A 25,593-nucleotide genomic window follows, 5' to 3' on the forward strand; every position below is an offset into this window, starting at 1 on the left:
GCACATTTTACTTTGACCTGTCCTGTTGTTTGTTAACATGTCAGCACATTTTACTTTGACCTGTCCTGTTGTTTGTTAACATGTCAGCACATTTTATTTTGATTGGGCGCAATTGCGGTTAGGCTATTTGATGGGAGAAACCTGCATGATGTAAAAAGTTTCCGTCTCATTACATTGTATCTCCAGCCTGTAGGCTACAGAAAAGGCCACACACTTTCTACCATATCCTATATCTGCTACATGATTTATGTTAGATCATTTTTTTGGACAAAATGTTGGTGGAGCGCCGCAGCGATGCGTCTCTCCAACAGCACCCTGGAGAGGCGCACTGGGAATGGACAAGATAAATATTTTGTGTCCCGGCCTATGACAAAGTGGGCACTGCTTATCACAGGGTGTCATAAGCACTCACCTATAAAGCCCATATGCCATTGGTTGAGAGAAATTTACATTCTTTTTGGGCAGAATTATGGGAGGTTTTATGTGTTTTTGGAGGTGCGTGTTGGTCAGTTTAGCTCAGATCATGCCGCCCTTGTCAATCTGCTGCCACAGGCGGCCACCGAATCCTGCATAATGAGCGGGCCGGTCCTGGTAGCATCCTCTATGTGTTATTTTCATTCTGGTGGAAATCAGTGTAAAAACAGAGGCTATCTTTGATGGATTCATGTAGGATTAGTTGATTAATGGTATTTGAGACATGTGCAGTGAGGATTTGAATAATATCCACTTTAAGACTAAAGGCCTTAGTCTTATTGGAAGCATACAAATGAAGGCAATGTTATGGGAGCAAAGAAGTGGGAGTGTTTTCACACAAACTGCTACAGCGCATGTGGCAATTATCTCTTTCTATGCAGCTTGTAGCTGTCACTACACAGCCTTCCCTCTGACACATCAACTCCCTCTCATCTGCTAAAAAACATGTCCTCCTCCTCAGGAGGAGCAGAGCAACAATGTGGGGAAACAAGCCATCGTTAGCTTAAACCGAATTAGATACATGCAGCCCTGTCACAGCCAGAGTGATCTGGCACAATATGGGCTATTTAGACGGATAGTATTCATCCTCGCAAATGCCTTCTCACATACTTAAACACACACATGCGTGTACATGAACACACACACACACACACACACACACACACACACACACACACACACACACACACACACACACACACACACACACACACACACACACACACACACACACACACACACACACACACACACACACACACACACACACACACACACACACACCAATGGGCAATGTAAGTGTACTGTGCTGTGTAGGTTACCTGTAATGTCGTGTGTCTCTGAGAACTCTGTTGCTGGGTATTCTCTCACTCTCTCTCTGGTTGAAGGCATACAGTTCGTACGGGTCCTGTCCTGGTTTCCATCGCCTGGCGTTAAGGTAGTTCTTCTCTTCAAACTCTTCCAGGAGGTCGTCCCATTCTGCCTCCGAGATCTGAAACATAAAAACATTCAACTCATCACACAAACACTGTAGAAACTCAACAACTTGCTGGGGTAGAATTCACTTTCAAACATGCAATAAAACCCCAGTTTCCAACTGTGAAAGTTGTGCTGTAAGCTCATGTGCCGGTTTTTGGCTTGTTATGATATTAAATTAAGTCTACACTGTCATAAATATAACAATTGATGGCAGCATTTTGGCAAGTCCCCATCCTCGCAATAACTCCTCAACATAATGACGACAATTCGACAACCATGGAGACAAACAGGCAGACGATGCACACACACCTCTGCATTTCCTGGTGCAGAATCTGGAGGGCGTATCAATTATAGTCTAATAAAAACAGCCTATTTTGTGAAGCGGCAGCAGCTTGAAATCACCCATAAACCGGAGCCTCATATTTCCTGTTATCATTTTCTTTTCTTTTTTTTTGCTGATGTTCCAGATTCGGCAGCTCCAGCCATTAGGGCTGAAGGTAGCCAGAGGTCCATGTTCCACTCAGCCTGGATGATGCAGGTGATTAGCAAGCTAGCAGGTTGCTAGTTTCTCCCAATTACAGTCTGAATGGAGTCTACTGATAAATCCCCAGCACAGGCTCACAAACACACGCACGCAAACACACAAACACTTATCCTACTGCACGCCCAGAGTAGAGGCAGGCAGGCAGCAGGGGAGGGCTCTGGGTGAAGCTGTCATGTCCCCCATGGCCTGGGGTAACAAAAGGCAGCCGACTTTGTGACTGAAGGCTTACAAGGCTCATGAATCACTGCCTGCTGATGCTGAGTGATTAAATCTGATTTCCATGCAATGCAGCGCAGGGGTAATTGTTGGTCATTGAGAGGATAATACAGCCTACTAATATGTTCCCTGGCTTAGGGCTTTTTGCATCAATGCACCAGAAACTTAATCCACCTTCAGGAAGAACCTGCTGGAGGTCGTGGCAAGGAGTTGGCTCTCTGTTTTGCATACAAAACGCAGCAAATTCAATTGAATCTTTTTAAGCAGAATGACATAGCCTAGAGTCCTCAGGCAAAACTCAGGGGAGATGCAGGTAGCCTGAGGGAGCCATTCCAGAATTCCATCTTCTATTTCATGGTGCTTTTGTTTGTGGCCTATACACCTGGAACGGAGAATCTGCTCAAGGTCCTGTGGATTCATTATATTTACCAGCCGTCTCAATGCCTCTTCCCATTACACAAACAGACATTAAATAAATGACCTCCAGAAACCGGAATCGTGTAATAACGTCAAAACACAGCATCATCTTATTGAACACTACAAAACAACTAAGGATCCCATTACTTTCCCTGACATGACTGCTTCCATTTAAATCACAATGGGAAGGGCAGTATTAATTTCATACACAGGTGATGAAATGGTGATGCTATTTATTGCTTGCTCGTAAGAAGGATCATTTCACGAGACAAAGCCATTGAGGAGACGATGCAGTAGATAGAATGTGATGGGGTTCTAACCTAAATGAGGCGATACAAGCACAAGGGCACTTGGCAATGACCACAGAGCCATAGGGGGGCAGCTCACATCAGCTCCTCTGTCGTAACTGGCCAAGCCCATTATTCTCAGAGGACACTGCTGGCCTGTGACTGTGAGAGGAGACTGAGAAGAGAGGGAGAGAGGGAGAGAACAGGAAAGAGAAGGGTAGGAAACAAAGGAGAGGAGGAGAGAGAACAGGGGAAAGGCTAGGGTAAACAAGTTGGGAGATAAGTGGGGCATCCTACCCACATTAGGAGGACAGTAATGAGTCGTTAGGGTCTTTAAAGCTATCTGTCCGTCCGTGTGGTGGGTCAATTCCCTCGTTAGCATGCTGTCGATATCTTTCAAGGCCTTGTCAGTCTGGCGGGAGATGTCATGCTCTGCCACTTTACAAGACTCACAACAGCATTCTACAAGCCTGTAATAGAGGTGGATAATTGCAGATGTCTGCTTTCTGCATTAGTTAGACCAAATGGCTGGGGGGCGCAACCTGACAAAATACAAGATAATATATTTTCATTAAGGCATATCTTTCTGTTATATATTTCCCATAATAAAAGTTGATGTAGTAAAAGGGGGTACAGAATATTTGAGGATGAAATCTGTTTTCTTCATTTAATGATCTCTACAGAATGAAGTTATCTGAATGTAGACAAATTCAACTCCCCAAAAAGCTTGAGAACAACATTGACACGTCACCAATGAATGTTTTGCCTTCAGAGGTTTTCTCAGAGTTACGATGGTTGACAGCTGAATCCACAGAGGGAATGCTAAACTGGTGCTCACCTATTCACATCTCCAGCAGTGTCAATCTCACCCCATGATGCCACCCACCAATCTGGGAAAAGTGGTTGTGTTTTATTGGCCCAGGCAGCAAACAGAATTCAATTCTAATTGGACAACACAGACAATCTGCCTGCAAATCGATCTGTCACAACAAAGTTGAGCAGCTTGAGCAAATTCCAACAGTCCCTAGCAGCCGACCAAGGATCCATTTCTCAAGAAAGAACCGGGCGAGTCTCAAGATTGGAATTCCCCCGGGCTGCCAGGCAAGGCAAGGCCTCCAGAAATACCCCTGTCTTTGGTGCAGTCATCATCCTGCCTTCGCCTCTCCTCTGTTGTTGAGGCAGGAGTGAGGCAGGCAGCTCAGCCACCAGAGAGCCAGGTTTCATGTGGAGGATACTGCAGCCTAATTGGATGTGATGCCTTGGTGGAGGGAAAGAGGGAGGGAGTGAGGGAAGGAGGGAACAAGTGAGACAGAGCAGCGCAACATTTCAACCTCCAGCAGTTAGCGGGCTCGCCTGGCTCCCTCCTCAGACAGAGATGTGTGTCCTAATGAGTTGTGGATGACAGAGGGAGCTGTAATGGGATCCTAGACCCCCCCCCCCCCCCTCAACCCCTCTACTCCTCCCTGTGTCTGGGTATGTGTGTTTGTGTATGTCAGTCCTATTTCTACACCCCTGAACTCCACCGCAACACTTCTTACCCAACAGAGATAACTAAAGGAAAACTATAACAGGGGGAATCTCTTCATAGTCTGTCTATATAGTCTTGGTGGTACGATAGGAGGTGCACATCCGTATAGCTCCAGTATCAAAGCTATGCAGTAATAATTGCACAGCCTCCTGTGACTCACAGTCAGGTAATGAGATGAACGCTAGCAGATCATTTACAGATCTCTGTCTGGCTCGTCTTATCTCAGATGTGATGTTCAGGACTGCACAGCGCACAGCACGCACGCTCGCACACGCACATTATTAGGAGTCCACGTGGTGGTATTATTTAGTGCTGGGGGTCATAGCTCATAAACCAGTGGATGATAAAGTACAAATGAGAGCCAAGGCCGAGCTGACAGCCCAGACACCAATAACATTAAGAGGGTGTGGAGAGTCCAGCACAATAACGCGCATCCTGTCTGGTTGATTTATCCCTGAGACCTAGAGGCTCATTCATCATCCTACTGGTCACATTTGGACTAATGCCTCAGCCCTTTACACCACTATCATCATAATGTGTCATCTCCATTTTTTACTGTTGCGTCTCTGATGTCATCAGAGAGATAGAGATATCGAAGTTCCTGGGCATGGTGCATGGTGGGTAAATTATAGATGTGTGTCTGGTCCACTGCAGGAATAGTTTCCACCTGCCCCAGGTACCACAGAAACAGTCAGTCATTATGACGGGCAGAGGCAGCCCTGACCTATAGAATGTTAACACATCCCCTTGCTGATGATAGCCCATTCCTTTTTCAACTTTCAGGGTTAGCACAATGTGCAGAGGTGATTGCTTAGGGAGGGAAAATTCCCCTCTGTGATGCATTCTCCTCCCTGCATTGGAGGGTAAATAGAGAAATACAGAGACTAGGAGTATGGACAGAAATGTTAATCGCAACACAAAATACATTTCATTGGATGTTTCATACAGTCGGTGTCACCTGAAAGACTCATCTGCATCTGGGATTTATACAGTGTGGACCAAAGTAATCCTCCTTCTCATAGTCATTGCCTTCATCCCTGCCCTTTGTCGAGGGCCACATTGATTCAAAGTGGAAAAGCAGCATACATAGAAATAGTATCATTGCATCATCATCATTCATTTTTCAAATCGGTTTTACTTAGTTTGACTTGTTTTTCTGCTTTCCTGAGCTAGTGCTTATTTAGCTTGGTTTCTGCTCAACATTGCAGAGCAGGGCTGTGTCAATATTGGTGACAGGACTATCTTAAAGAGGAAGGAACACAATCAAGTAAACCAGCACAGTCATCAATTAAGAGTCTGGGAAAATCTATTGCCGCACAACCAAAGACCACTTTTACATTGTTTTCTGTTTGCACCAATCTATCTCTGTCTAATGCTATCTTTCTTTTTCAATGGGTACTGTTGGAGTGGTGCCTGGCGCTATACAGGATGGAGAAAACAGTCAGTCATGAATCATTGCAGGAGGGTAAGAGGGTGTGATATTGGTCTGGCAGCTGTTATGTGGAATGTGCTGTTTTCTGCGACTGTGCGTGTGTGTATGTCTGTATGTGTACAAGTACGAGTCAAAAGCATGTCTAAATGTGGGAGGAGTGGTCAAGTATAAATAAATACAAACATAAATAGGCTATCCTCCTGAGTCCCAGCAAAAAAAGGGTTTTAATTATTATAATTGTTTACATCGCGGTGAAAAAAATATTTTACAAAGAAAACAATTATAATTGTTTATTTCATTTATCTATTTGTATTTTATGTGCACTGTAGCGCACATAAGGAATCGATTGATAGTAAATATGAAAAATGTAACTTTACAGTAAATGGGTAGTCAGTAAAAACAGTTGCCGCATCCACTACAAAGGACATTTATAAACAAGCTCTTTAAATAAGAAAAAAAATATTACACTGCTCTGAAAACTCACCAAACTATTCCTGAGATATTTTCTCAATAATAATCAATTTGAAAAGCACAACTTTTCTTCTTAACATATAATATGCTGATTGGGCTGGCAGACATAAAAAGCCCAGAATGTCCTGTCAAAGGTACAATAGGACGTATCACAGTGGCATGTATGGCTTCAAAGATACAGACCAAAAACCAATGTCCCTTAGAGTGGACAAAAATCAATTGCTGGGTCTCTTTGAGTGCTTTTCCCTGAGCAGGCCTCCATTCTGGGAACAGACAAGTGCTTTTTTATTATCAACACATTATAGCTATATTCACTTATCCATCATACCTTGTACTAAAGCATAATGGCATTAAAACATCTAATGTTTCCCTACAAATACTATAAATGGCTTTCAGTCTCATATCTAAAATCCCATGCAAATCAAATGGGTGTGTATAAAGTTGATCATTCACTGGTCATTTTATTTTTCCAGAGTAGCAGTGGAAACTGGTATCTCCAGGGCATAGTGGGTCTAGTTTAAACATGAAGAAGTGGAGCCAAAATAATCAACAATAGAATTTGAGCTACACAGCACTGGAACCAATTTTGATTAATCACAACTAAACCATACTGTATGAGAGCTGAGCCGGCTGATGTTTGTATTAAATATTCCCTTTGATTCCAAAAAGCGATTTTCTATTTCATTAAGCTATTTTTTGCTTTCATGCATTTGGCATCTGGGGTAAGCAACTTCTCAATTTTTTAACTAGCATAAACACAGCAAAATTGTTTATGAAAGAGTTTGCCTCTTGCCTCTTTTGATCACTGATGTACTGGGATATAGCAGGCTTACTAAAGTTCTGCGTTCTGGTTGACAACTTGTTGACTTTGCCATGATTGGCTGCTGCATGTGGACCACTTAAAATGAATGGAAATTGGATGCATGGATTGTTAATTTCTCACGGAACTACCATACTAAGTGAGTCATTTTTAATTGGTAACCCTGTGGATGACTCCACTCCAGGGTGGGATGTATGTAATGGTCCCTATGCTGTATTTCAAGTTTACTAAAGCACATAATAAGCTTCCTGAATCTAATTTTGTTTACTTAATCAAATCTATTCAGGGCTTTTCTCCGTCCCCCCTCCCCTAAACTGCTTTCCTTCAATTTTATCACTGAATATGTATGACCCACTGCTACATATTACTGGGGGGGGGGGGGGGGGGGGGGGCATTGCAATCATGGCTGCATACGTGATCTGCAAGCAAGAGCTACATTTTCTCCTTTTGCTAAGGTCATGAAATAGAAACAAAATAAAAAATAAAAGAGCATCAAGGTTTCTATGGCTGAAATTCTCCTCCTGTTGCCGTCTGTGCTGCTGCTGCTTCCCGGGTTCCAAATTGAATTATAGAGCATGTCTTTCAAGCTGGGGAAACAATAAAGCAACAGAAAATGGCAGGTGACCCTTCCACTCTCTCCCTCCTCTCCCTCTTCCAGTAGGCTTCAGAAGAACATCAGTGGAGAGGTTTTCAAAGCGACAGTGATCAACAGACAGAAAAACTAATAACTGGAACGCTTCCTCTGTGGACACAGGTCTAAGTGTTATTTTCGTAGCTGGGAAATAAATTTGCTGAAAGGCAATAAGCTGAATAGACCCATATTAACTGAATTCACAGAAATGTGCCAGAACCCATGCATCAAGGTGTATAGACATTGTGCACCTTTAAATCTCAGATTCAGCCTGTGTTTGAGCTGAGATAAATCATCTGGGCATTCATAAGTTGGATAAAGTTAGAAGAAATATCCATATTTATTCTGTCTGAAAAAAACAAAAACTGTTGATCACATGAAAGTAACATGTTCATATTCAGTAATTGGTAACACTTTTTAACTATGCATAAACTGAAACTTTATTACATGGTTATAAATCCATTCTTAATCATCAGACAAACAACAACAATCCATGAAAGTGGATTTCATTTGAATTTATCTTATCATTCACTATAGAACATCTGAGGTTTGATTCATATGTGAGGCCTACATGAATTATCTATGATCTAATTCTGCTTACAGTACAGACACACTATGAAAGCTCAATGTGTACAGATGTCGGATCTTAAAATAGTCCTGCAGCAACAGGAAATGTGAATTATTATGTGGATTATAATTAATGGATATTTTTGTAGGGGTTGATACGTTTTTCGTAACGGAAAACCAAGTGTGAAAGATTACAAACTTTAGAAGCTTTTTTTAACCTGAAATACATTTTCCTGCAACAGGGTGATCAAATTAAGATCCTACATCTGTAGCAGCTAGGGCTCTGGTGGTCACGAAATTTTGTTAGCCGGTGATTGTCAAGCAAATAACTGTTGTCTCACAGTAATTGACCGTGAATTAACATAAACACATTTAGCAACTCCTGGCTTCCACACAAGCAACTTTTGCTGAACTTTGGAACATCTACATTTTAAAAAGTCTAATAAATCCATGTAATATAGCCTAAACCTTCTGAATGAATGCTTACGAGCCTGCTGCTGCCTACCACCACTCAGTCAGACTGCTCTATCAAATATCAAATCATAGACTTAATTATAATATAATAACACACAGAAATACAAGCCTTACATCATTTATATGGTCAAAACCGGAAACTATCATTTCAAAAACAAAATGTTTATTCTTTCAGTGAAATACGGAACCGTTCCGTATTTTATCTAACGGGTGGCATCCATAAGTCTAAATATTGCTGTTACATTGCACAACCTTCAATGTTATGTCATAATTATATACAATTCTGGCAAATTAATTACTGTCTTTGTTAGGAAGAAATGGTCTTCACACAGTTCACAACGAGCCAGGCGGCCCAAACTGCTGCATATACCCTGACTCTGATTGCACAGAACACAAGAGAAGTGACACAATTTCCCTAGTTAAAATAAATTCATGTTAGCAGGCAATATTAACTGAATATGCAGGTTTAAAAATATATAGTTGTGTATTGATTTTAAGATAGGCATTGATGTTTAAGGTTAGGTTCACATTGGTGCAACGACAGTGCTTTTTTCACGAATGCGCTTGTTAAATCATCACCCGTTTGGCGAAGTAGGCTGTGATTCGATGATAAATTAACAGACACCGCATCGATTATATGCAACGCAGGACAAGCTAGATAAACTAGTAATATCATCAACCATGTGTAGTTAACTAGTGATTATGTTAAGATGGATTGTTTTTTATAAGATAGTTTAATGCTAGCTAGCAACTTACCTTGGCTCCTTGCTGCACTCCCGTAGTCAGCCTGCCACGCAGTCTCCTCGTGGAGTGCAATGTAATCGGCCATAATCGGTGGCAAAAATGCCGACTACCGAGTGTTATGAAAACTTGAAATCGGCCCTAATTAATCGGCCATTCCGATTAATCGGTCGACCTCTATTAGTCACTCATTCACAATTTGACAAGCACTTGATAATGCCTAGAATTTCAAGGCATTTTTTGGCCCCTTTGTGTGGCCAAAATCCATGCCTTTATCGGCAGTGGCCAGTGTGCCCTTCTCCCTGAGTGCTCCATCACATGATCAGGTCTTTCTCACAGGCTACAAGTGAAGACAGACACATTGGGGATACAACTATCCAATTCCGAGGTGCATATCGAAGAAAATGGAAGAACTGTCCACATTTACTTTTCATCAGCCAACAAGAGTAGGCTTAACGAACAGCAAAATCACTAGCCTATGTCAATCTACTATCCCCATAGTACCAAGGTCAACCTATTATATTCTGTGCAATAAATAAATATTCCAAACATAGTCTGGGACAGTTATGGGATGCAATGGATCCCAAATTAATACAACCACAACCATCAAAAAAAGTCTTTATGCAATTTGGCTGACACAACAGATCAGAACGTTTAGCTTAAGATGTTGATAAACTATTAGGCTATTATTTCACATTATAAGCGCAGCAATGCAGACATGGTAGTAGATGCGCTAATGTTCCATTAGCAGAAAACACAATTCTCAAAAGTGACCACAAATGGTGAAAATTATCTTCCCAAAACTTGAAACTCACACGCTGCTTATGTATGCAAGTTAGGCTCTACACCCCTTGTAAAGCTAATTAATGTGCTTAATTTTAAGAAGTTATTTGGCCACTTTAGTTGTGATACAAACCTTATCAAAACATATAGGACTATGGGCTAGGCTACATGAGGTGTGCAACTTTGATTCGAAAATGTCACCAAAAAAAGCCATTGTTTCTTATGCTGGGTATCATTCACATGTGATAATATATAATTCACAAGTGATAGGCTAATATTGTCACCCATCAGACTATTCTTGATTTAATATTTTCATATACTAAATAATATATGTGTGAAATTTGTTTTGATTTATAATGGACCATTATCACGCACCTATATTGAAACAGACGCAGTGGAAAAAATACATGTCATCTATGCACTTAAATAGCGAACGGAGAACAATTTATTTTCATGCCAGCCAGGTAGGCTATACTCCTGTTGTAAATATCAGCAATGTGCTTATTATTAGGAAAGTTCAGGAATACATATAGTAAGCCTATAGAAAGCTGATGGGAACCTCCTCTTTTTATTAGTGGCCGTCACTCTGTTTTCTCGCGCAATTGCATAGCCTATTGAAATGTTGCGCAACATGAGCTCATAGGCTCTCATGAAGTGCTTGATTAGATTTTCGAATACATTTGCATTGATGTCAGAGTGAGTAGAGGAACAATAGAGTGCTGAGTACCAGACAGTTAGCAAGTATAGTAGGCTACTAATGACCATCAGCAGCATCAGCAGCATCAGAGCTTGGAGGAACCTAATAACTGCGACTAAACGGTCACGTGGAATTTGACTGCGGTCATGACTGGTGATGACCGCAACAGCCCTAGTTGCAGCAAACACTGCAGATTCCCAGATCTAAAGCCATCCATTCAACATGCCCAATTTCTCATGTAAATACCAACGGTGACAAGTTAGAGTTTATTCCTTTCACTCAAGTGTGTGATCCCTCTGCACGGTCTTCCTCACTGACTCCTGATGAAATCAGATGCTTTTGCATAAATGACTACATAAAATATAAATGGTTATATTTGTTCTCTGTCACTACTCTTTAGAACGTAGCTTGCTCTGTCTGTCTAGCGTACTGAGGAAAAACCCTAATAGCAGTACTGACTAAATAAGATTGATGGCTCAATTCTTGGGAGATAAAGGTGAAAATTACAAATGAGCAGTAAAACCGACCTTTTTGTAGCATTACAGAAAAACACAATTGACAGCCCATTTAGAATTCATGTATATCATTTTTAAACAGTCTAGATAGAATCCCATCAGTCCTGTTTGAATGTTTCAGCATTTCAGCAGCAATATGTTTTTGTGCCATTGCAATGCTATCATCATGCAGGCAATGTGTGTGTGTGTGTGTGTGTGTGTGTGTGTGTGTGTGTGTGTGTGTGTGTGTGTGTGTGTGTGTGTGTGTGTGTGTATGTGTGTGTGTGTCCGTGCGCATGAGGATGGTCTGATTTATTGATCTGCTCCTCATAATAGGGGGAATTACTCCTCAGGGCAGGGTAATCACTGCAAAACAGCCCGATCACAGCACTTAGCTAAGAGTAACAGTCTAATAGTGTCTGCTAAAGCAATTTCTTTCAATATCATACTGGGAATAGCAAAATGATTAACTAACACGTATATTAAATGAGGCGTGCTACTGTTTTTCTCTTTACAGGAGACGGGTTTTGTGGAACTCTCTGAGAGTAAATGATAAAAAGGACACTTTGCATATTTTGCTAAGTGTTTAAGTGTTTTCATAGTTCCTTCAGTAGCTTCCATTCAGGAGGCCTGAGGAGCCTTATAAAAATACACGCTGCTGTTGATCCTTAGAAGCTACATTAACCTTTAGGTCTTTCACTAGGTGTACTGTGATCACGTTATCCACAGTACACAAGGCTTACAATAACACTCACGTTTTACTCTTACTGTCCAAATGTCACGTCAGAGAAAATGAAAGGCCTTGTGCACAAGGACAAGCATGTAATACGTTTCAGCCCAACATGACGTTCAGACACAAGCCAAGCGTTGTCTTTACACAAACACGTGTTTAGACAACTAGTGCATCCTCTCTTCAGCTACTGTGTAATCACAAACACTCTCTCTCCCTCTCCAAGATGACTCAATATCACACAGTTTGAGTCCCTCCACAGTAATCCTAGCACATTCTTATAACACCTACTGTAATCTTGAAGATCTTTTGGAGCAATCCTTGTGTGTAATACATCTTCATTCCAACCCTGTTTCAGTTATTTTTATCCTCAGAACTAATTTTCTTTCTCCCTCGTTGCTTTATCAGAGATGGGGAAAAAGTACAAAAATTACATTTCATACAGGGCAGAAAACTCAGAATTCCAAACGTGTAGACTAGAGCATTTGGGAGTCATTGGCATTGTGAGACACAAGCTGAACACAGTGATTGGAACATCTATCTTGTTTGCTCACCAGGCGGGAGCTCCATTGGAAACAGACACGACTTATGAAAATAACTCAGCTGTTGAGAGCTGAAAGAATGGGAATGAGCCGGTAAGGTTTTTTTGTTGTTGAGAAAAATAGAAGCCAGTAAGAATAATAAAAATAAAAACAGACATAAAAACTACCCAATTATCCTATGGTTACATATTAGTTACATTCCCCATCCACAGCTCCAGGCGAGTCTCAACCACATGCAAAGCACTGTACATAATAGTGTGCTGCTGAAATGACATACATAACGAGGTCAAATTAAAAATAAAAGCCTGCCGGCACACAGCTGGTTCAGAGAAAGAGTACATTGTTGGGGATGGAAAGACTTAGCTAGACCACCTCTTGAATCCGTGCTTTATGCTGCAACAGCTCCCAATCTGTAGTTGAAAACACTGCATCAGGAATAGCTCAAAGACCCCCAAAAGACAGAGCTTGAGGGAGAGAGAAACTGCTGTGTTCTTCAAAGGAAGGATGAATCCATGTTCTTCTACGGATATAGGCAGTCTGTAGCTTTTATTGTTCACAAAGCAGCTAGGTAAATAAACCTACATGGTGAAAGTATACTGAGTGGGAATATTTCATTTGCATTTGAATGACAGATACACACAATATACAGTACCAGTCCAAAGTTTGGACACACCTACCCAGGTGACTACCTCATGAAGCTGGTTGAGAGAATGCCAAAAGTGTGCAAAGCTGTCATCAAGGCAAAGGGTGACTACTTTGAAGAATCTAAAATATAAAATATATTTTGATTTGTAACACTTTTTTGCTTACTACATGATTCCATATGTGTTATTTCATAGTTTTGATGTCTTCACTATTATTATACAAAGTAGTAAATAGTAAACATAGAGAAAAACCCTTGAATGAGTAGATATGTCCAAACCTTTGACTGGTACTGTATGTTTCATTATCTGTGCAGCAGCATTTGCCACAGACTACCCATTTTTCTTCCCTGTTCACTCAATGTAGCTCCCTCCAGTAACCACGAGCACAATTGTTCCTTGATTTTAACTGCGGCTTTATTCTGTAGTTTTAGTCAGAATTATCACCTTCCGTGAGAACTATAAAGTAAATGAAAATACAGTTAAGCACACTCTTACAACTTGTCTTACGAGTGACTTATTAGCTTGATATAACTCTGAAGTGCTTACATACATACACAGTTTAGCCGGAGCTATAACAGTATCAGATTAAACACATGAATAAAGGAAAAATACCTCATTGGCTACTTATTACAGAAGGAAGGAAATCAAAACTTCACACTTATAATTCCTGGGATGATTTCACGCTTCATCCTTAATTATTATAACGTTACCATCCTAACATACACACTTCAACCTTCACGAACTACACCCGAAGACATGAAAACTTAGCTAACACAGCGCGGGATTGCCTTCACTCCAAAGGTGTGTTGCTACGATAATAATACCCGTTACAACAGTTCTTAGCCACGTAGTTCCGCTTGTCTAATCATTTCCCCCGCATAGCGTACACGTAAACAATTCAAACAAAAAAACAACGACATAGACTTACAGGTTAATTGTCAGCTACACTCCACAAATCATTTTTTACAACCCTTCAACCCATAACTCAGCTTTTTGAAAATATATTTATTGAATTTATTTCAATATTTTCTCCCACATTGACACTGTTCTGCATGAGCATTCCAACTCCAGAACCCCAAACAACCCTCTCAGGCTAGAACTTCTTCAGTTGATAGAGTCCCCTCTACCATGTTGACACAGAATCAATCAAGCCAGTCTTGAGTGCCTACTTCACACGTCTAATTCCGCCATTCAGCTCCTACACTGAAAAGCACTCACTTGCTCATTGACCCTAAGCATTTGCCGTGGACAACTTTACAAAACCCAGCATATATACCAGAATAACTGGCCCACAAAATATAATGAAATCTGGTTTCTGCACTCCAACAAAACAAGATTGAAGTCAAGGGGAAAAGTGTAAATAGTTTCATTAAAGCTGACTTTGTATACTGAACAAAAATATAAATGCAACATGTAAAGGCCCATGTTTCATGACCTGAAATAAAAGATCCCAGAAATGTTCCATACGCACAAAAAGCTTATTTCTCTCAAATGTTGTGCACAAATTTGTTTACATCCCTGTTAGTGAACATTTCTCCTTTGCCAAAATAATCCATCCACCTTACAGGTGTGGCATATCAAGAAGCTGATTAAACAGCATGATCTTTACACAGGTGCGCCTTGTGCTGGGGACAATAAAAGGCCACTCTAAAAGGTGCAGTTTTGTCACACAACACAATGCCACAGATGTCTCAAGTTTTTAGGGAGCGTACAATTGGCATGCTGACTGCAGGAATGTCCATCAGAGCTGTAGCCAGATAATTGAGTGTTCATTTCTCTACCACAAGCCACCGCCAACGTCATTTTAGAGAATTTGGCAGTACGTCGAACCGGCCTAACAACCGCAGACCACGTGTAACCACACCAGCCCAGTACCTCCACAACCGGCTTCTTCACTTGCAAGATCGTCTGAGACCAGCCACCTGGACAGCTGATGAAACTGAGGAGTACTTCTGTCTGGGGAAAAACTCATTCTGATTGGCTGGGCCTGGCTCCCCAGTGGGTGGACCAGGTGCCCAAGTCAAATCAAATCAAACTTTATTTGTCACATGTGCCGAATACAACATGTGTAGACCTTACTGTGAAATGCTTACTTACAAGCCCTTAACCAACAATGCAGTTCAAGAAAGAGATAAGAAAATATTTACCAAATAAACTAAAGTAAAAAAGAATAAAAAGTAAGACAATAAAATAACAATAACGAGGCTATTTAGAGGGGGTACCGATACCGAGTCAATATGCAGGGGTACAGGTTTGTTGAGGTAATTTGTACATTGAAGTGAATATGCATAGATTATAAACAGCGAGTAGCAACAGTGTACAAAACAAATGGGGGGGGGGGGGGGGGGGGGGGGGGGGGGTTGGTCATTGTAAATAGTCCAGTGGCCATTTGATTAATTGTTCAGCAGTCTTATGGCTTGGTGGTAGAAGCTGTTAAGGAGCCTTTTGGTCCTAGATTTGGTGCTCTGGCACTGCTTGCCGTGCGGTAGCAGAGAAAACAGTCTATGACTTGGGTGACTGGAGTCTCTGACAATTTTTTGGGCTTTACTCTGACACCTCCTAGTATATAGCTGCTGGATGGCAGGAGGCTTGGCCCCAGTGGTGTACTGGGCCATACGCACTACCCTCTGTAGTGCCTTACGGTCAGATGCCATACCAGGCAGTGACGCATCCTATGCCCTCCCAGGCCCACCCACGGCTATGCCTCTTCCCAGTCATGTGAAATCCATAGATTAGGGTCTAATGAATTTATTTCAATTGACTTATTTCCTTATATGAACTGTAACTCAGTAAAATCGTTGAAATTATTGCATGTTGTGTTTATTTTTTTGTTCATTATAAAACAGGAGTAATAAGCACAGAAATGTGTCCGCTGTAAAAGGTTACACCTTTTATGGCTATAATTGCCACTGTCTGGCTGTCTTGGTAATTGTAGATATTATTATTCCATCACATTATGTTCAACAGTTCACACAGGGACCACATATTACAAGTAAATTACTGAACCTCCTGAATGGTTAATGCTGAATTTTCAGACAAGAGTAGGTTACAGAACAGAAAGACTAATAGGCATAGGCTTTAAATTATTTTATCGAGGCTTTAAGAAATTCAAGTATTTGGAGAATTCATTATATCAGTGTTTAATAAATTGTGTAGTAGCCAACACTTTAGTGAAACTTTTGTTCATACCAATTTAGTGAGAGTCTGACTGTTCTTTGTGAACGTGGCATTACATATATCAAATGTTTATGCAGTTATATATTCTAGGATTATTTATACAGTAGCTTCTTTTCAGTTTGGAATGTACAGAAAGCGCATCTAAACCTCAATTTGCAAACTTCATTATAACCAATTGAAACTGTACTTTGCAATACATACTGTATGGTATGGGATGGACACATTCAGTCAACCCGAATAAAAAAAGTTAGAAACAACTGGTTGTTGGCTAATGTGCAAACTTCTAGAAAGCAATGTAGAGCAGAAGCCGTGATACACTGTAAGACGACACCTGAGTGGAAATTCTGACACCCTCTCAAGCCTAAATATTTAGTTTTATATAGAAACACGCAGACATAGCCTACATTTTACCTGCACGCACCCAGGCACTTGGTCCGAGTTTAGCCTGCACTATTGCTAAATGCATAGGAAGTTATCTTACCTGCATGTGGGATATAGCTTAGATGCGATGATACAGGATAAGGAATGATTGTGCTGCTTACCTGTCTGTACTGTGCGTCTTTGGTGCCCAGGTCGGATACTTGCTGCCAACTTAGGAGTATCAAATACAGTAGTGCAGCAGTCCAACAAAGCACCACCAGAGCCAAAGTCAGTTTTCGAGACAGCCGTTTCATTTTCCTATGAGTTCCTGGAGCAGATATCGCCCCTTTATTGGCGGGGCAACCTACGAGAAGCACATTTCTAGGAAAGTCGGTTCTGGAGACGTGCTTTTGCGCTCTACCCTCATTCTCTGGTTCGTCTTTTCGAACGCTGCACGTCCGCTTGCTCCAGACGCGTGCACAGTGACTGCCCTGGTTGCGAGATTCTCTGTGACCGAACTGATAGCTAGGCTGTGCGCTATGACTCACTGGAGCTACGAGGTACGACACTTGATGCCATCCAGCTTGATCAAAATCAGAGGTTGGCGGGGTACCTATAATATTTGAATTGGTTTAGCACCACCTACCGTGCAAATCATAATGTACAAGGTTTTGTAGTATATTGTACTTGCAATGCTTATATCAATATAACTTGATTCCACACAATTTAACGGATATAGTCTTTAATTAATTATGCAGCCCAGTTCAGCTCCAGTTTTTGTGTTTTTCCAGAGTTATAAGGAAGCCTATTATAATACTGGTGATAACATAGGTGAGATGAGGTCTGGTTACAAAAGACTAATAGAAAATAGAATCGATCTTTATCGACAATTCAGTGGGTTTGGGCATAGGCTAGGACCTACTTCTTTAGTCTTCAGATACACATACATTCGCCACTCTGCATTTAAACTTGTACATATTATACTGTACTTTTGATATTGTCTAATCACACTAAGATTTACTTCTAGAGTGTACTTTTAGACTTAAATAATACAACGCAAATGGATCACAAAAGTATTGTCTTGTTACACCATCTTGTTACACCATCTAGTGGTAGTCAGTCCTCGAATAATCCATAAACCATTGTATAAACTAGTGTAGGCCTAAATGTAGTCCAGCAGGTGTCATACTGGTATGTAAAATAGACTGCAAGGATAAGGATATACACTGAGTTTACAAACATTGGGTAACCTTCCTAATATTGAGTTTCTCCCCCTTTTGCCATCAGAACAGCTTCCATTTATGGAGGCATGGATTCTACAAGGTGTCGAAAGCGTTCCACAGGGATGCTGGCCAATGTTGACTCCAACAGTTGTGTCAAGTTGGCTGGATATGCTTTGGGAGGTGGACCATTCTTGATACACAGGGGAACTGTTAAACGTGAAAAACCCAGCAGCATTGCTGTTATTTACACACACAAACTGGTGCGCCTGGCACCTACTACCATACGCTGTTCAAAGGCACTTAAATATTTTATCTTACCCATTCACCATCTGAAGTGGAGAAGGTAGAACGTTTTAAGTTCCTCGGCATACACATCGTGGACAAACTGAAATGGTCCACCCACACAGACAGCTTGGTGAAGAAGGCACAACAGTGCCTCTTCAACCTCAGGAAGCTGAAGAAATTTGGCATGTCACCAAAAACACTCACAAACTTTTACACATGCACAATCAAGAGCATCCTGTCGGGCTGTATCATCGCCTGGTACGGCAACTGCTCCGACCCACAACCGCAAGGGCAAACTACCTGCCCTCCAGGACACCTATAGCACCCGATGTCACAGGAAGGCCAAAAAGATCATCAAGGACAACAACCACCCGAGCCACTGCCTGTTCACCCTGCTATCATCCAGAAGGCGAGGTCAGTACAGGTGCATCAAAGCTGGGACCGAGAGACTGAAAAACAGCTTCTATCTCAAGGCCATCAGACTGTTAAACAGCCATCACTAAGATAGAGTGGCTGCTGCCAACATACAAACTCAAATCTCTTGCCACTTTAATACATTTTATAAATGGAGGTATCACTAGTCACTTTAAATAACGCCACTTTAATAATGTTTACATATCCTACATTACTCATCTCATATGTATATACTGTATTCTATACCATCTACTGCATCTTGCCTATGCCGCGCGGCCATCGCTCATCCATATATTTATATGTACATATTCTTATTCATCCCTTAACATTTGTGTGTATAAGGTAGTCATTGTGAATGTGTTAGATTACTTGTTAGATATTACTGCACTGTCGGAACTAGAAGCACAAGCCTTTCGCTACACTTGCATTAACATCTGCTAACCATGTGTATGTGACCAATAAAATGTGATTTGAATTGATTTGAATGGCACACATACACAATCCATGTCTCAATTGTCTCAAGGCTTAACATTCCTTCTATAACCTGTCTCCTTCCCTTCATCTGCACTGATTGAATTGGATTTAACAAATGACATCAACAATGGATCATAGCTTTCACCTGTCAGTCTATGTCATGGAAAGAGCAGGTGTTCCTAATGTTTTGTACACTCAGTGTATGTCCTCTATGGCGCTGGCCTTCTAATCCTCTCTCTAAATTTGGACAAAGCTACGACTTTTTACATAACTGTAGGCTACATTCTACACTATAGTCCTACCGTACACTTGAGACAAATTGTTGTATCCTCTTTTGAATTTGTACTTCCGTCATACCCTCCATCATTTGTGGACTGCATCATCAGTACACCTTTTGTAACACTTTTGTATTTTACATTTTTATGTGAAGATTTTATTAAAATATTGTCTTAAGTTTTTTTTATACAAAAATATAAATGCATCAAATGACACAAGCAATATAATCTATGCGTAGGCATATGAAAATGTTGACATAGTACTTTTATATTTTTCTTGGTAATGTACGATGCAGCTGATGACTGATACAATGTAGCAATTTCGATGTTGTAATTACGCCTTGCTGGTTACTCTGTATAACCGCTAGAGGAGCACCAACAATGAGATGCAACTGGTCCCTCATCCGCCAATATGGCGCTGCCATCACTGCCTTCAGTCGTTGTAATACTGGGTGGGGCTTTGCCAGTAGTTGGGCATTTCCTTTCGGATCAGGTTTCGTTGTCTGACAGGCATTTCAATCTGCTGCAGTAACGAAGCCGGCGAAGCCAGTGACCGCACAACATTCTACGCAGCAGTAGGAATAGTGCTTTATTATAGCTATATTGTTGTTTCTTCATTTGACTTGAGAAAGGTCTATTATTTAGGACAGTATTTTGAAGCTTCAACCGCGTCGGTATTCAAATGTAAGACGAGATCACAATTTGACAGCTAAGCTTGATACGTGCATCATTTTTGGAATTCCTCTACAGCTTGAATGAAAATCGTGCATTATAGCTGTGATATGAAAATGTGCATGTAGAAATAATTTAGCATCGCTAGGATGTGTCTAGTTAATTAGCTGGCTTATAGTCGTCTGAATGCATCTGTGTCTCGTGTTTGGCTTGTAAGGACTTGAGGAACGAACGCTTCCATTGAAGGATGTGTCTGCATATAGTTTGATTGAAAGGAAAAACAAACCATCTACTAAATCAATGACAAAGAGATCCTCCGAATTATTTGAATAGAAGACAAGAATAGAAATAGAAAAAGCACCAATAGAGATCTCTATAGAGTATAAGGTTGTCCGTTATCGAATTGCATCATGTTCAGTTGGTTGGGTACCGATGACAGGAGGAAGAAGGATCCTGAGGTCTTTCAGACAGTCAGCGATGGCCTCAAGAAGCTCTACAAAACCAAATTGTTGCCCTTGGAGGAACACTACAAATTCCACGAGTTCCACTCGCCCGCCTTAGAGGATGCCGACTTTGACAACAAACCCATGGTACTCCTTGTGGGGCAGTATTCCACTGGAAAAACCAGCTTCATACGGTAGGTCTATGTTTGAAATGTCACTGGTGGGTACTTTCCTTGCTGGTCAGTGGGCCAAAACATTAGTGAGTTATGGTCTGATATGCAAACAGAGGGGACATGAAATGCATGGCAGACACACTGCATATTCACAGCTTGATGCAAAAATGAGCTTTTATTGAACAAAAAAATGATCCTAGGGAGATAAATGTGTTCGTTTTTGGGTTGACTAGATGGTTGTCTGGGTTGCAGTTCAACCTTGGGCAGACCCAGGTCAAATATTGACACAGTACTCTGACTTGAAAAGAGTCAGATTCCAAGACAAAAATGCATTCTTGGTTATATGGCATTCACCTGGTACTGTATAGATGAGTTTACAAAAAGATAAGTCGATTATGGGAATCTAGTGTTATCATATGTTATTATCATTGGTGTAAAGTACTTAAGAAAAAAGTACTATTTAAGTATATATATATTTTTTTGCATCGGTACTTTTCTTTAGTATTTTATATTTTTGACAACTTTTACTTCACTACATTCCTGAAGAAAAGAATGTACTTTTTCCTCCTTACATTTTCCCTGACACCTTCCCTGTACTCGTTACATTTTGAATGCTTAGCAGGACATGAAAATTATCCAATGTTCAAGAGAACATCCCTGGTCATTCCTACTGCCTCTGATCTGGTGGACTCACTAAACACAAATGCTTTGTTTGTAAATTATGTCTGAGTGTGGGAGTGTGCCCCTGGCTATCCACAAAGAAAAAACTAGAAAATTGTGCCGTCTGGTTTGCTTAATGTAAGGAAATTGAAATGATTTATGTTTACGTTTACTTTTGATACTTAAGTATATTTTTTGCAATTACATTTACTTTTGGTACTTAAGTATATTTAAAACCAAATACTTTTAGACATTTACTCAAGAAGTATTTTACTGGGTGACTTTCACTTTTACTTGAGTCATATTCTATTAAGGTACTTTAACTCAAGTATGACAATTGGGTACTTTTTCCACCACTGGTTATTATATGGTTATAGATATCATCCCATAATTCTCATTTTATGATTACATGTTACTCTTCTCCAGCCTCTCCAACCTAATGTGTGTATGTGTGTGTGTGGGGGTATATGGGAAGGGTTGGGGAAATGATCAGAGGACATATTTCCATCTCATATGGACTAACACCTCCAACACACCGACAGCGTCATTGTGCAAAATAGTATGCAGCATCATCTGGATATGTATACAACAAAGTTCAACATTCACCTTCTGCAACCATTTCTGTCAAGCTGTTAAAGCATACAGTTTGACACATACGTTCTATAAATCCAACGTATGCACCACACCGAATGCATTGAAACTGTCTCTGCAACACAGTGCTGCAAGGCAAACGCAGCGTTTCATTGGAAGTGAATGTAATTCTGGTGTACCAAAATACAATGACGCTGTCGGTGTGTTCAAAGTACACTACATGTCCAAAAGTTTGTGGACACCTGCTCATTGAACATCTCATTCCAAAATCATGGGCATTAATATGGAGTTGGTCCCCCATTAGCTTCTATAACAGCCTCCACTCTTCTGGGAAGAATTTCCACTAGATGATGGAACATTGCTGCAGGGACTTGCTTCCATTCAGCCACAAGAGCATTAGTGAGGTTGGGCACTAATGTTGGGCGATTAGGCCTAGCTCGCAGTCGGTGTTCCAATTAATCCCAAAGGTGTTCTATGGGGTTGAGGTCAGGGCTCTATGTAGGCCAGTCAAGTTCTTTCACACCGATCTCGAAAAACTATTTCTGTATGGACCTCGCTTTGTGCATGGGGGCATTGTCATGCTGAAACAGGAAAGGGTCTTCCCCAAACTGTTGTCACAAGGTTGGAAGCACAGACTCGTCTAGAATGTCATTGTATGCTGTAACGTTAAGATTTCCCTTCACTGGAATTAATGGGCCTAGCCCAAACCATGTAAAACAGCCCCAGACCATTATTCCTCCTCCACCAAACTTTACAGTTGGCACTATGCATTGGGGCAGGTGGCGTTTCTCCATGCATCTGCCAAACCCAGATTAATCCGTCGGACTCCCAGATGGTGAAGCGTGATTCATCACCCCAGAGAACGCATTTCCACTGCTCCAGAGTCCAATGGCAGTGAGCTTTACACCACTCCAGCCGACACTTGGCATTGTGCATGGTGATCTTAGGTTTGTGTGCAGCTGCTCGGCCATGGAAACCCATTTCATGTAGCTCCCGATGAATAGTTCTTGCGCTGACTGCTTCCAGAGACAATTTGGAACTCGGTAGTGAGTGTTGCAACTGAGGACATATGATTTTTACCCGCTACCCACTTCAGCACTCGGTGGTCCCATCCTGTGAGCTTGTGTGGCCAACCACTTCGCGGCCGGGCCGCTGATGCTCCTAGACGTTTTCACTTCACAATAACAGCACTTACAGTTGACTGGGGCAGGTCTAGCAGGACACACATTTCACAAACTGACTTGTTGGAAATGTGGCATCCTATGACACACTGAAAGCTCTTCAGTAAGGCCATTCTACTGCCAATGTTTGTCTATGGAGATTGCATGGCTGTGTGCTCGATTTTATACACCTGTCAGCAACGGGTGTGGCTGAAATAGCCAAATCCACTAATTTTAAGTGGTGTCCACATAATTGTGGTATATATAGTGTATATCTTATCTTATCTTACACTAATTAGCTGCATCAATTTTCCCTTGTAGTCACACCCCAAACACAGGAATGTCAGCTACTCCAATGATTTGTCTGCAAACTTGTCCATGACCATCAAACAGATCATGTTTCCATGTTAAATTCCAGCATTTCCCTATGGACTGCTTAATGGTATGCCGACCATCCCACTTAGTGCTCATCAAAGGAATACAAGGGCAGATGCAAAAACATTGGACCTAAAAGCAAGTGTTGTGGTCTCTCTGAGCCTATGACAAAGCACACTTTGTTTTGGGGATGGGAGGCCAGAATTAAATTGAGCTTCCATGCAGCGAAGGTCACGCATTTGATCTAATAACGGTCACCATGACTGCCAGCCAAACATGCCAAATATAGGACAAACACCTTAACTGAACTATGAATTAAATAACATTGTTACCCCCAGAGTAACAACATGGGAACTCTATGCATGTCTAGACTTTAACCATGTACACTGAACATTTTTTTTTTCCTAACATGCAACAATTTCAAAAACCTTACTGTTACACTTCATGTAAGGAAATCAGTCAATTGAAATAAATTCATTAGGCCCTAATCTATGGATTTCACATATGCATCTGTTGGTCACAGATACCCAGAGCATGGGTCAGAAAACCAGTCAGTATCTGGTGTGACCACCATTTGCCTCATGCAGCGTGACACATCTCCTTCGCATAGAGTTGATCAGGCTGTTGACTGTGGCCTGTGGAATGTTGTCCCACTCCTCTTTAATGGCTGTGCGAAGTTGCTGGATTTTGTTTGGGAACTGGAATATGCTGTCGTACACATCGATCCAGAGCATCCCAAACATACTCAACGGGTGAAATGTCTGGTGAGTATGCAGGCCATAGAAGAACTGGGACATTTTCAGCTTCCAGAAATTGTGTACAGATCCTTACGACATGGGGCCGTGCATTATCATGCTGAAACATGAGGTGATGGCGGCGGATTAATGGCACGACAATGAGCCTTAGGATCTTGTCATTGTATCTCTGTGCATTGAAATTGGCAACGATAAAATGCAATTGTGTTCATTGTCCGTTGCTTATGGTTGCCCATACCATAACCCCACCGCCACCATGGGGCACTGTGTTCACGATGTTGACATCAGCAAACCACTTGTCCACACGACGCCGTACGCACTGTCTGCCATCTGCCCGGTACAGTTGAAAACGTGATTCATCCGTGAAGAGCACACTTCTCCAGCGTGTCAGTGGCCATCGAAGCTGAGCATTTGCCCACTAAAGTCGGTTACGATACCGAACTGTGGTCAGGTCAAGACCCTGGTGAGGACGACGAGCACGCAGATGAACTTCCCTGAGACGGTTTCTGACAGTTTGTGCAGGAATCAGCTGTCCGGGTGGCTGGTCACAGATGATCCTACAGGTGAAGAAGACGGATGTGGAGGTTCTAGGCTGATGTGTTTATACATGGTCAGCGGTTGTGAGGCCGGTTGGATGTACTGTCAAATTCTCTAAAAGGATGTTGGAGGTGGCTTATGGTAGAGAAATTAACATTATATAATTTGGCAACAGCTCTGGTGGACATTCCTGCAGTCAGCATGCTAATTGCATGCTCCCTCAAAACAAAAATCTGTTGCAATGTGTTGTGTGTCCCCAGCACAAAGTGCACATGTGTAATGATCATGCCACACCTGTCAGGTGGATGGATTATCTTGGCAAAGGAGAAATGCTCGCTAACAGGGATGTAAACAAATGTGTGCACAAATTCTGAGAGAAATAGGCTTTTTGTGTGTATGGAACATTTCTGGGATCCTTTATTTCAGCTTATGAAACATGGAACCAACCATTTATATTTTTGTTCAGTGTATAATTAACTAAAATCAGATATATGTGCTGTATGGGCAAATGAATGGCAGAAAGTAGTTGAACCTCTTCTGTGTGTTGAG

The 25,593-nt window shown here is 41.4% G+C and overlaps 2 protein-coding genes across 5 annotated transcripts in view; one reads left to right on the top strand and one right to left on the bottom strand.

The window, feature by feature from the left end:
- galnt14 (UDP-N-acetyl-alpha-D-galactosamine:polypeptide N-acetylgalactosaminyltransferase 14 (GalNAc-T14)) overlaps positions 1-17,566 on the bottom strand; it is a 118,523-nt gene extending 100,957 nt beyond the window's left edge. The window contains exons 1-2 of one of the 2 annotated variants that reach the window (XM_014144515.3): positions 17,190-17,566; positions 1,296-1,465 (exon numbers count right to left, since the gene is read on the bottom strand). In XM_014144515.3, the coding sequence (XP_013999990.2) occupies positions 1,296-1,465; positions 17,190-17,321 (302 nt within the window). In that variant the 5' untranslated portion in view covers positions 17,322-17,566. The remainder of the gene's footprint in view (positions 1-1,295; positions 1,466-17,189) is intronic. The other variant, XM_014144514.3, reaches the window with a different exon arrangement.
- Positions 17,567-20,178: 2,612 nt separating this feature from the next.
- The window catches only part of ehd3 (EH-domain containing 3), a 38,162-nt gene continuing 32,747 nt past the window's right edge, over positions 20,179-25,593 (top strand). For 2 of the 3 annotated variants that reach the window (XM_014144516.3, XM_014144519.3), the window contains exon 1: positions 20,179-20,987. In XM_014144516.3, the coding sequence (XP_013999991.1) occupies positions 20,761-20,987 (227 nt within the window). In that variant the 5' untranslated portion in view covers positions 20,179-20,760. The remainder of the gene's footprint in view (positions 20,988-25,593) is intronic. The other variant, XM_014144517.3, reaches the window with a different exon arrangement.

Source organism: Salmo salar, chromosome 15, assembly GCF_965601325.2.
Source record: "Salmo salar chromosome 15, fSalSal1, whole genome shotgun sequence".
NCBI lineage: Eukaryota > Metazoa > Chordata > Actinopteri > Salmoniformes > Salmonidae > Salmo > Salmo salar.